The sequence below is a fragment of the Pristis pectinata genome, chromosome 16 (genome assembly GCF_009764475.1).
Source record: "Pristis pectinata isolate sPriPec2 chromosome 16, sPriPec2.1.pri, whole genome shotgun sequence".
NCBI lineage: Eukaryota > Metazoa > Chordata > Chondrichthyes > Rhinopristiformes > Pristidae > Pristis > Pristis pectinata.
The window spans coordinates 11,751,964-11,765,303 of NC_067420.1; the positions used below are offsets into that span (position 1 = coordinate 11,751,964).

Consider the following 13,340-nt stretch of genomic DNA (forward strand, 5'->3'; position numbering starts at 1 on the left):
AAGCTGGGAATGTTGGAGTGGTTCTCTCTCTCAATTGCAGGAAAGAACCTGGTCATCAGGGAGGATGGTTCTCCAAGCTAATGGTAAAAGTCATCTGGCAAGACTTGGCTAGTAGTGAGAAGGTCCTCCCTATCTGATCCATCACACATAGCCAGTCCCACCATGCCACAGTCATTATGAGGATGAGACCATCATCCATCTCTTCTTGGAGTGCATGTTTGCCAAGACTGTCTGGAAAGGGATGGAGTGTTCTTAGTCAAAGTTCATTCTGAGCAGCCATATAGCATAAGACCCTGTGCTTTATGGTCTTAGGCCAGGGACACACTGAAACAAACATTGACTGCTACTGGAAGGTCATCAATGCAGTGAAAGGTGCACTTGGTCTGCCCAAAACTTGGCCTTCCAGTGCAAGGAGCTGCCAATTTGCACATTCCAAAGTACAGAGCTATATGTGCCGAGGAATACACTGGAAGTTGGTGCAGCCACCACAAGGGTCCTGTGGGGAAAGACCATGGTCAGACCACTCCCCATCCATGCCCCAGTGTTCTCTCAATACTCCCCCTGATCTGCAACCTGCCTACTCTCCTCCATTAGCTCTGCAGGTGTGCATTTTCACTTGTAAGTTCTTTCCATTATCCATGGAAAATACCTAGGTTAAACATGTTAGAAGAATTTTATGCAGGGGGTGGAAGCGTCATCTTTGAATAAAAGAACTCACATGAATATCTTACAGAAAGGAAAAGGTTTACATTTAGAAACCGCTTTTCACAAACTCATGACATCCCAAGTCCTTTATGGCCAATGAAATCCTCTGCACACATTTGCTATTGCAGTAAAGGAATCACAATAGGCACTTTATGTAAGACTGCCAGATGAATAGTAATTATTTGCAGATCAGATGTTGATTGAATGACTGATAATAGCTTGGATGTCCTGAACAACTCTCCAGAGTGGCGATGTGGGCTCTTCGACATCTATTTGAATGATCAGTCAGAACTTTGGCCTTTCACCCTCCTCTAAATGCCAGCACTCCCAACAACAGTAGTTCCTGGGTGCCACACTGGAAGGGCAGTCTAGACACTTGTTCTCAAGTCACTGAAGTGAATTTTGAACCCACAATCTTTTGGCTCAGACTCAGTACCTACACAGCAACTTTGCTGCAGTTTACTGAAAAAGAAGTACTTAAGCTATCAACTATAATTACAGGAACACAGGATGGAAAGACTCAAAATTAATTGGCTTACATTATTGTTGGTAGAATGCATAAAATCCAAAAATTACAAAATTGTTTCCTAGTTTTCAATATGAATTTTATTATCTCATGAAAAATGTAACAGTTCAGAGTAACAGAAATCCCAAAGCTTCACACAGGCATTGTATGATGAACTAATAATGCATGCCTCATTTGGGGGAGAAATTCACCCTTGCTACCAGATGCCAAAATACTTAGAACCATAGCCTTGTTTTTGTATCAATTGTATTTGCTTCAAGGATACTTTAAGAAGTTTCAGTTGGCATCCACTGTTCAGTCCAATGGAAGTCATTGATTCGTGAAAAGAATCAACTGGCACAGAGATCATTTAACTAAAGAACTTTAGAATCCAATATGCAATGCACGAGAATAGGCAGAAGGGCAAAAGCGGTATAGGCCATAATACCAGCAATTTGGAACAAACTATGTTGCCATACCTCAAAGAGTATATAAAAACTTACATATGAATATCTCCTATCGCCTTCAAAAATCTGAAACCAATTCAATCAGGCAAATTTTCCACAAAACAGGATCCTACAGGTAGCAGTGATGTTATTAGCCACGATTATATTCCTCATACAGTGGTGCTGTGTGAGAATTAAATTTGGATCGGTGACCAGGGGAACTTTCTCATTGTTCTTATTTGAATTGAACTCTTATGGCCATTTGAGGACACAGGTGGAGGTACAATAAGATAACTGATCCAAAAGTTTATGTTGTTAAGCACTATTTGTACTGGTTGACTGACTCTTCAGTCTCTCAATACTCCATCTGCAGGCTAGACATATGATCAATACTTACAAGCTTATTCCAATAAAATCTCCCACAAGCATAATACCATTCACTAAAGCAGTAGTGTCAAAGCTGGCCATCAATTATAATTACAGCCAATATATTTAAACGTGTAAGCTGGTAGTAAAACTAATAATATGCCAAAATCCCAGAAATTCAGAAAATAAAACAGGTTTCAAGAATGTTTCATGTTGTCCTCTTTCTCTATTTTTCTTGGACATCAATGACTAAGGAACCTTTTGCATTTTGCAGTAAGTTGGAGTCAAAATCCACCAGAAGTTTTCTTTTCCCTGATTTATGGGGAACAAAGTCGCACTTCACTTCAGCGTCTTCATTTGCTGCTACATCTCCAAATCTAAGAAAAATAGGGGAAGCAAAATGAATTTTTCCTTAAATAAGAAATTATTAATACAAGACTAATGCATGGCCAACTATTGTCAGTAACTACTTAACTCCAGTTTGCACTTGAATACTTTAAGGAAAAGTAACGTTATGGATTTTAAAAAACATCAAACAAAAGCACTGGCCACAACTCTCCAACATCAGACTTCCTCTCTGGCCCTGCAAGTGTTCCAAAAATCCAAGCATATTCATCTTTCTGACAGCACCAGTCACTAAGGTAGCTATCCACTGAAATAACACCTGTTGATGCTTGAAAGCAGACCAACAGTTTCTACAACCATGATCTTCACATCGCAAGGAGTTGGTGTACACAAGAATCAGTAAATGTATTGCTACTGACAGACTGTCAAACGTCAGCTCCTCCAAAGTATTGCACAAATGCCCCAATTTTTAATTTTCCCACGTTTTATCAGGTTCATAACTGAACTGGTAGAGATGAAACAAGGAAACTCTTGGTGTTTTCAAAAATATTTAAAGTTAGCTCAATTATATCTTCTGGGGTAACTTCCTTCCAACAGGGCAGGATTTGTTCCCATGCATAACATCTGCTCTATCCCAGTTGAATTCCTGCACTCAAAGGGTAGTCTGTTCATGCAACTCAGGAACCAGTAGTGTTGCCATCATTAGGATGCTAGTACAGCATTCAAAGGAGGAATTGGAAATGAGAGGACTTGAGGATAGAAAAAAGGAACTGGGGAAATATGCCAGTTCAATCTCAGGGCAGGCAAGGAGAGATGATGCAGACATAGTTAATTACCTTATAACTATATTTCTTGAAGTATAGGTCTTAAAGCCCATCGTCTATGCTAACTCATGGACAAATTCCATTCCACCATTAATTTTCTTAGTAATTTTTCCCCACACATTCCCATCAATTCCACCACCCTTCTGATCTACCAGCAAGATACAGTGGCCTAGTAACCTGCCACGTATGGCTTCAGTCTTTGTGACATATTGTCCATGGGTTTCTTGCATCTGTTCAATGTGACGGGGATAAGGCAGGGAAAGGAAGTTTAAGTCCATCTGCAGGAAAGAAAAGTAACTGGGAATGTCATTGCATCCCAGGGGAATCCTAAAACAATGAACAGTTTTGAGAGAGCAGACAGGTCCTGGTAGTGCTTATTGCAGTCCAGCCAGACCTGATGTTGCATGATTAGAACAGTTGTCTTCCATATCTATTTAAATCTATATCCCTTGGATTAAGAAACTAAAGTGAGGACTGTAATAGAGATAATGGCCAAGGTGAGAGATAGTTTTAATGTAACCAGGGCATCAAAGATGGAGATAAGTGATGCTACAGAAATGTCATGATGGATGGAGGAGTAAAGAGCTGGGATTTGGATAGCATAGTTGTAAGTGAACTCTGCTACATTTTTTGTGCAGAAGGAAAAACAGCTGCAAAGGCAAAGAAATCCTCCTGGAAGGACCTGGGTATCTTCTTCCATTTGTTTATCATGAGGTGGTAAGGAACATCCAGCCAAGGTTCCAGCAGGGCAAGAGGACAGGACCTAGTGGTTGGCACCAGAGCTGGAGGTCTTCCAGATGCATAGCTGCACCAGGTAAAAATCACAGCATAGAATTCTCCTCATCATTTCAGCTCAGGTAGACCCTCATCTTGTGCTTACTGCCAAAGTGCCTGACCGCGCAAACAACTGCCCTTGGAGGATACATGCCCCAGCACAGTTTTCCATTAGACCAACTGCCAGCTGGTTAGAATGGCCCAGTGTAGCACTGGAGCTTCCTGAGTGTAATAGACCAGCTGCCTCCCAGAATGGCCTGCCCCAGGCTCACTGGCTGTCACTGCTGGTGTTTCAATTCAATGCATGTGATTGTCTTTGATGTTCAAATTCAAAAGCTCTCAAGTAGTATTTCAGCCTAAAATCCTATTACAGACAATAAATCCTTCTACTTTTTGTAACATTAACACACACAAATGCATCAACACACACATAGTTAAATACATTTAAAATGACTGAATTAAAAGATGTGAAAAAAAAAGGAAGTTGGATTCTCCTTACTGTCCTTAGACCGATGTTTCTTCCCATGATTTCAGGAGAATCACTGGGCAAATTCCAGGTTAACTTGGCACAGACTCAGCTGGCAGACCTCCCTGCCTAAGTGTTGGGAAATCTGAGGAAGTCTGTGCTGCCCACTGGACCCCATGACCCCACTGGTCCATATGCTGACACTTAGTTGACTAGGAGACCAGAGGTCAGGAGGGCTGAGCTTCCATCCAGCTGTGGATTAAAGCAGCTTTTAGAATCTTACATTCAACCATCTTTTTGCCAAGTGGCAGATGGAGTACAATGTAGGGAAGTGCACTTTGGTAGAAAGAATCAAAGCGTAAACTGTTTTCTAAACAGGGAGCAAATTCAGAAATCGGAGGTGCAAAGAGACTTTGGAGTCCTAGAGAAGATTCCCTAAAGGTTAATTTGCAGGTTGAGTCAGCAGTAAGGAAGGCAAATGCAATGTTAGCATTCATTTTGAGAGGACAAGAATATAAAAACAAGAATGTAATGCTGAGGCTCTATAAGGCACTGTTCAGTCCACATTTGGAGTATTGAGAGAAGTTTTGAGCCCCATATCTAAGGAAGGATGTGCTGGCATTGGAGAGGGTCCAGAGGAGGTTTACAAGAATGATCCCAGAAATGAAAGGGTTAATGTATGATGAGCCTTTGATGGTTCTGGGCCTGTACTCACTGGAGTTTAGAAGGATGAGGGGGGATCTCATTGAAACCTACCGAATATTGAAAGGCTTGGATAGAGTAGACTTCCTCAGTCCCAAATATAAGGTTTCAAAATTCATTTGCCTTTTTTGTATCCTTAATTACTTTATCAAGTCTAACATGATTATTGGTAGCCAAATGTTACAGATATGTCTGGTTCTTGCCATTTTCAAAGTGTTGACTTACTTTATTTCCTTTGCACCCTCAATCAGACCTTTTCCCTCGAGAGTCATGACACAGTTCTTCAGTGCATCAGGAAAAGGGTTCTTAAAGCTGATCGTCACATAGATCGTTTTATTCACTTGAGCAAAATAATTCAGCATCTGATGAAGCAAATCAGTTTTTAACATTGTGAGTGATATTTCATATCCTTTGGAACAAAGATTAGTCAAACAGTTTCACAGATATAGCTTGCTCATGACTCAATTTACAACTAAATGGAAACCAACTGAAAACGTACAAAATCACTGCATCCAGATTTAGATGTTGAGCTTTCAATTCAGATATCAGGAGCAGGTCATAAAGGGACAATTAGCAATTGACTATTGAAAAAAGTATCCATATTTTGGCCACCCAAGACAACTACCACAATTTTCAGACAAGTTGTCTGTGGAGGCAGGTATTCTTATTGTTGATAGGAGGCAAGACTTGTAGATATGATTGGTGGCTGAATTAATTGATGCAGGGAGTGCAAAGTCACATGTTTTGATTGGCAAGTCTTGCTTTGTTTTAAATCTTCTCCAAAGTTGCTATACAACCAAGGCCTGTCATTAATTTTAAGTCCTTGGTGCACAATATAACTAAAGTCTGCTTCCATCCTATCTGGCTTCAATGTTGCCCCTGGTTCCATAAGGCCATAAGACATAGGAGCAGAATTAGGCCATTCGCCCCATCGAGTCTGCTCAGCCATTTGATCATGGCTGATTTATTTTTCCCTCTCAACCCCATTCTCCTGCCTTCTCCCCATAACCTTTGACATCCTTACTAATCAAGAACCCATCAACCTCCGATTTAAATATACCCAATGACTTGGCCTCCACAGCCATTTGTGACAATGAATTCCACAGATTTACCACTCTCTGGCTGAAGAAATTCCTCCTCATCTCTGTTCTAAAGGTATTCCCTTCTATTCTGAGGCCGTGCCCTCTCATCCTAGACTCTCCCACAACTGGAAACATCCTCTCCAAGTCTACTCTATTCAGGCCTTTCAATATTTGGTAGATTTCAATGAGATCCCCCTTCATCCTTCTAAACTCCAGTGAGTACAGGCACAGAACCATCAAAGGCTCCTCATTTCATTTCTGAGATCATTCTTGTAAACCTCCTCTGGACCCTCTCCAATGCCAGCACATCCTTCCTTAGATATGGGGGCCCAAAACTGCTCACAATACTCCAAATGTGAACTGAACAATGCCTTATAAAACCTCAGCATTACATCCTTGCTTTTATATTCTTGTCCTCTCAAAATGAATGCTGACATTGCATTTGCCTTCCTTACTGCTGACTCAAGCTGCAAATTAAACTTTAGGGAATCTTCTCTAGGACTCCAAAGTCTCTTTGCACCTCTGATTTCTGAATTCGCTCCCCATTTAGAAAATAGTCCACGCTTTGATTCTTTCTACTGAAGTGCATGACCGCACACTTCCCTACACTGTATTCCATCTGCCACTTCTTTCCCCATTCTCCCAACCTGTCCAAATCCTTCTGCAGACTCCCTACTATTTAATTTAAAGCTCTATCCACAGCCCTAGTTATACAATTCGTCAGGACTCTGGTTCCAGCATGGTTCAGGTGGAGCCTATCCCATCAGAACAGCTCCCTCCTTCCCTAATAATTTGCCAATGTCCCATGGATTCAAACCCACTTCTCCCACACCAATCTTTGAGCCATGCATTTAACTCCAATCTTATTGACCCTGTGCCAATTTGCACATGGATCAGGTAGCAATCTAGAGATTATTACCTTTTTGGTTCTGCTTTTTAATTTAGTCCCTGGCTGCTCAAATTCCCTCAGCAGAAGCTCTTTCATTGTTCTACCTGCATCATTGGTACCCACATGGACCACGACAACTGGAGCTTTCCCCTCCCATTCCAAATTCCTCTGCAGGTCAGATAAGATGTCCAGAATGCAGGCACCAGGCAGGCAACAAAGCCTTCAGGATTCTCAATCCTTGCGACAGAGAATTGCATCTATTCCTCTGACTATACTATTCTCAATGACTCCCTGAACCACAGTGCCATGGTTAAGTTGTTCATCCTTCCTACAGTCCCCACTCTCATCCACACAGGGAGCAAGAATCTCAGACCTGTTGGACAAGCTCAAGGGTTGAGGCTTCTCCAGCACTACCTCTTGGATCCCCCTACCTGCCTCACTCACAATCACACCCTCCTGTCCCTGACTACAGACTGAATTTGAAGTAGTTATCTAATGGGTGTGACTGCCTCCTGAAACACAGTGTCCAGGTAACTCTCCCCAATGCATCACAGTGTTTGAAGCTCATCAGCTTTGATGATGAGTTGCTCAAGCAACCAACACTTGCTGCAGATGTTGTCACCAGGAACCACAATGGGGTCCACCAGCTTCATCATGCAGCTACAACACATCACCTGATCCTGCATCCCTACTTTAGTTAATTAGTTCTGATTTGGTATCTTTTTGTTTAACTTCTATTAAAAACCTTACCTTTTGTTATCTACTACTCACCTGTGCCTCCTCACTGAAGCCTCTTGAGCTAAAGCCTCAAATTCCCACTCCTACACTGGTCCACTCACACAATGGCCACTCCAAAGTGGCCACTCTGCTTTACCCTTCCTTTCTTTTATTGGCTGAGTTGCCAACACTTAACCAACCACACAATTTAAAAAAAAACTGCTAGCTCCTCCCCTCTGCTGCTCTGGCTGCTGCAACTGGAGAAAAATGATGAAGCTCACTGCTTCATCGCCCTCTTTGTCATTGCAGCAATTTGGACCATGAAGTTGGCTCTTAATCATTGAGGCCTGGTGCTGTGGAAAGTAGTAAGACCAACCCCCAGCAGTGCTTTGGCAGCCAACCCCTGGGTTACTGGCTCTTAAAAAAGACTTTGAAAACCTGCAAATGTTTCTATTGGGGGAGGAGGCAGATATCTTCAACACTTATGAAGCACTTGTATGAGTACTTGAATCACTGAGGAAATTCATGGTCAGCATAGACATGATAGGCCAAAGGATCTGTTTCTGTGCTCTATGACTCCATGTTTCTATGACTCTATGACTATTAATAATTAATCAATCTAATAACCATTCTAAATTATTAATTATTACAAGTTAAATTGGCTTGAACATCCTAATAAGTATAAAACACACAAAAAAATTAAACTAATTTAATTGGAACAAAGAAATAAAAGTTATTTGAAAAGTACCTATCTTCCTCATAGCCATTCACCCCCACTGAAATGAATGGGGTTGGTAAATCTGTGCCAGGTCTAACCTGGTGTAGATTCTTTTTTTTAAAATTTTGTTTACAGCGTGGTAACAGGCCCTTCCCACCCAACGAGTCCGCGCCGCCCATTTTAAACCCAAATAAACCTACCCATATGTCTTTGGAATGTGGGAGGAAACCGGAGCACCCAGAGGAAACCCACGCAGACACGGGGAGAACATACAAACTCCTTACAGACAGCGACAGGAATCGAACCCCAATCGCTGGCGCTGTAATAGTGTCACGCTAACCGCTACGCTACCATGCCACCCCAAATTCAATGGGCAGATTCCTCATTATAACTGTCAGGAAACTGTTCTGCTTTTGTTTTGCAATTGAACTCCCTGAGCAGTCCAGCATTGGAGCAGGGTCAGAATGAATGGGGCAAGAACCTCATGGGAAGTTCAGGATTCTGAATCTATGGAAGTAATCCTTTAAAATATTTAGCATTGTCAATCTGTCCCTCCTCGCAAAAGACGTGCACCATAGTTCCAAATTGACATGTCAACCAACACATAATCCTGGTTTGTGGTTGAAGGCCTGGTTCCTAACTGAAAGTTAAAACTATAAAAATCCAAGATAATCCCTCCCTTTCTTCACCAAATATACTGCTGTTCTGGACCATTGTAGAAGCTTCAATGAAAACTATGTTCCAATGCTGTTACAGACATTCCTTAACACTTAACTCAAACATTCTTTTCATGTTCTGAGGAAAATGGCACCAGGAAAAGGCGGAGGGAAGGAAAATTAAAATAGTTGTGATCGGCTGACATTCTGGTGCTTTAGCTACACTCATACTTCCATGAACTATTGGACAGACCTCCAGAATAAGTAAGACTGGGTACAAGAGAGACAAATTGCACCTAAACTAATTAGGATCCAAGAGACTTGAAAGGAATATTTCTAAGTCAGGTGTATAACATTTGAAAAGGCCAAATTCAAAGTAATAGAGCCATAGAGTAGTACAGTATAGAAATAGGCCATTCAACTCACTGTGTCTATGCCGATCATCATGCCTATCTATACTAATCCCTGTTCCCTGCATTAATTCTATACTCCTCTATTCCTCTCATTCAAGTACCTCTTAAATGCTGTTACTGTGGTATGGAAACACCTGAAGTAAAGTTGTCATATATTCAGATGATAGGAAATCCAAAGGCGCATTTTAAAGACTGTTCAGTAAAGTTAATAAAATACTTCATTGGTAGAAAAATGGGAGGTAAATTTAACTCAATCAAGTATAATATTATAAATTTTTCATGACTGATATTGTAATAGGTAAGGACTTAGCTTAGGGTGATCCAGGAGTTTTAGTGTAGATGATACTCAGTATGTTGGACAGTGCACAGTAGCATTTAAAATGAGAAATAATGTGTTGAACTACATGAGCAAAACATAACTATAATTAGGTGTTGAAGTTGTGTACAAACTACTCTATGTTCTAGTTAGCCCATACTTCAATTATTGTGTCCATTTCTGTTCACCAAGATCCAGATTCTTGTCCAAAACCCTGGAATCTTGTGACAAAGAAAGTGAAAACACATAGAATCAAAGTTTCCCTTGGGCTTGCTCACCATTCTCCACTTTAATTCCATTTGCCGATATTTGCTCCACATCTCTTGGAATTCTTATCCAAAGCACTTCTCTCAGTCTTGAAGGTGCCTATTCTTTAACATTGACAGTTCTTCAGGAGAGAATTTCTACAACTCTTCATGTGAAAAAGTAAGGAAATTTCCCACAAAAAGGGTTCTTTCCTGGTCCTTGAAGATATGCCAAACAGTTTTTCTGAACTGTAACTATATTTGATCTTAACACATAGATTTTCCTGTTCATGCTCATTTCACAGATAGGCTAGGCCCTTCCAAAACAATGGGTAATTGGACAATGACTTTCATAACCAACTAAAAATAGTTCTTGTTTATTTCATGCAATAAAAATTCAGCAAGTTGATCTGATTTCTTGACACTCGTACTTTCATTTCCATTCAGTATGATAAAGCCTACCAGCATACACTCTGCCCTGGCTTTGTAAGAAAAGGAGAGAAACATCAACTGAGTTTTGTCTTCCATGATGAACATTCAATGAGGTGGACAGATCTGGACCCTTACCTTAATTGTGATGGGAGGGTTGATCAGAGCAACATCTTTTACAGCAGATGCATTATCTTGAGACGATACATCGGTTACAACAGTTATCAGTTTCATCAGGTTGTACATGTCAGGGAATAATCCATATTCTTGGTAGCTCACTTTCAAAGCAATTTTCTTAGCTATGAAATATCAGGAAATAACAACTGACGTACTTAAGGATCATATGGCATTTTAAAATATATTGATAGAAACAAGCTGTAGATTTTAGAGGGAAAAAAACACAAAACTTCCATCTTAAATTTATGAGAGCTGTATCACATTTTGTTATCACCTCTGATCAAGTTTTTGATAACAATGCTAATAGAGATGAGCACTTTTTGCAATGAGAAGACTTCAGGCAAGCAATAGCAAAGCTGTCTGCACTTGAAAACAAATTAACAAGACTATGCCCCTAGACAGCTGTGTGGATCATATACTTCCTGTTGCAGTTAATTCAAGGTCAGCACAGATCTCACCAAGGCCTTACAGATTGGATACTAGTGCCATTAACTGATGAATACCTAATGTCATATAGCATTGTTTTAGAAGTTATTATTTTGAGTTATGCTTGAAAGTCTATTAAAAATGCTAAATAACAATGTACGAAAAAGTGAAAAGTATACCATAGTGGTTACTTTTGAAGTGCTGAGGCTACATACTATGCATGTAGACATAGAAGTGACACTGCATATAGCAAGATTCTGGAAGTGGTCAGGAAATACATGTCTAGCTAATGTGAAGCAGTGGTGATGTCTGAAAGATGAATGTTTCTAAAGGCCAGAAGGAAGTGGTCTTTTTCTCAAATAGTTCTATGTGAGGCAAACAGGTGAACAATTCAATTCACTATTTAATTCAAAGACTTGAGCGGTCCCTCAGTATTGCAATGAAGAACAAAATCCCTGATGACTTGGCAATTAATCCAAGTTCTCCATAAAATGTCTAAAGCTATTCCTTAAATAAGTAGGGCTTGTGTTACCTTCATCAGAAGCGATAGTGACTTCTTCTTTATGTTTCTTGAAACATTGGCTCTCTGTACCTCCATTATATTTTCTTTTCTTAGCCCATAATCTGACGTTATAGACCTTTTCCTTTGAAGACTTGTTGAAAATGACCACAGAGACTGAAACAGGCTTTCCTATGTAACTGGGCTGGTCGGTGAGCAGAGACACTTGCAATGTCTTTTTGGGTGGTGGAATGTTTTGAATCATGTTAGCCTTTGCAAACACATCTGCTTCTTGAGTGGAGCCTTGGAATTAAAAAAAAGACTAGTATAATTGTGTAAAGACAAGAAGTCTTGCTGGCTTTATTTAATAACTGTGTTCTGATACAGCCAGTCCCTCTGGCAGTTGAAACAAGTGACCTTAAGTTGAAATATTTGTACATAATCAACATGATTCACATTCTGATGACCTCACAACTAAGAACTATTGTACTGTGTTCTTATTTTTAGAATTTAGTAACTTTGTAACCGAACCAAAATTCTTTTTATTGCGGTTTAAATATTATGTACTTATTTCAGTTTCAAACTTTCATTTTGATGAATTCATTTTTACAACACACTACATTTTAAGCACATGCTTTAAGGAAACCTTCTTTAATTTCACACAAAATATGTAAGACTGACCACAGGCAGATTGCCATTACATTGTAGGCCTAACAAATAACACTTTGCACCTGAAATTTTGTCATTCAAGTTTATTTTACCAGAATTCCTGATTGATTAGTGTAGATTCATCACTTTGAAAATAAGTAACAGGGATCTCAGATAAAGAAGAAAATCTCTGAGCATTTGCAGCTAGATCAACCTTTATTTATATAGTAACTTCAATATGCTGAAACAAAAAAAATATTTATAAGGTAAAATTTAATACCAAGGTACTGTATATATATTTAATGTGTACATTGGAGAAAGTTGGGATAGAGGGGCAGGTAAGGTTTAGGGGGAGAGTTTTGCAGCTTAGGATCTGGATAACTTCAGAAGATCATACCAGTAAGGAAAATTGAGACGCACAAGAGTAAAGACTGGAGAAGTGTAAACTTCTTAGCGAGTTAGTGTTGGAGGTGGTTAAGGAGCTGCGACAGGTAGTAAGACCCTCACCTCCGATATTTCCCCAGCACCTCTCTCTCCTTCTGATCCTCCTCCAGTTCCCATATTTTTGGCCTCCATCCCATACCCCAACCCCCCACCTCATCATCACCCATTTTTGTCCCCGTCCCGCTCCTATTTCCATCAATCTACTATCTACGCATTGTACCCACCAGCTCTCACCTTCCACCATCTGGTTCTGGTCCCATCTGCCTTTCACCTCTCCTCTAATGGTTCCCATTATCAACTTCTTTACTTCTCAGATTTCAACACGAGTTGCCTTTGTGTTCCTGCATATCACCCTCCAGCAGCTGTCTCCACCTTCACCCTCCTCTCTCCCACCTGGCCTCATCTGTCTCTTTTCCTTGTCTGCTTCTGTCTATTATCCATCTGCCTCTATCCCCCCCCCTTTCCACCCTTCCCCCTACCTCACCTGATCCGCCTGCCATCCTCCACCTCCGTCTGTCCACTAATTACCCCTGGCACCTGTCTCACCA

The 13,340-nt window shown here is 40.5% G+C and overlaps 1 protein-coding gene across 1 annotated transcript in view; it reads right to left on the reverse strand.

Annotated features, from left to right (window-relative positions):
• Positions 1–1,285: 1,285 nt before the first annotated feature.
• Positions 1,286–13,340, reverse strand: part of LOC127578772 (protein-glutamine gamma-glutamyltransferase 2-like) — a 45,220-nt gene continuing 33,165 nt past the window's right edge. Inside the window, 4 exon segments of the mRNA XM_052031214.1 lie at positions 1,286–2,399; positions 5,359–5,495; positions 10,737–10,897; positions 11,734–12,003. Coding sequence (XP_051887174.1) covers positions 2,249–2,399; positions 5,359–5,495; positions 10,737–10,897; positions 11,734–12,003 — 719 coding nt within the window. The 3' untranslated portion in view covers positions 1,286–2,248.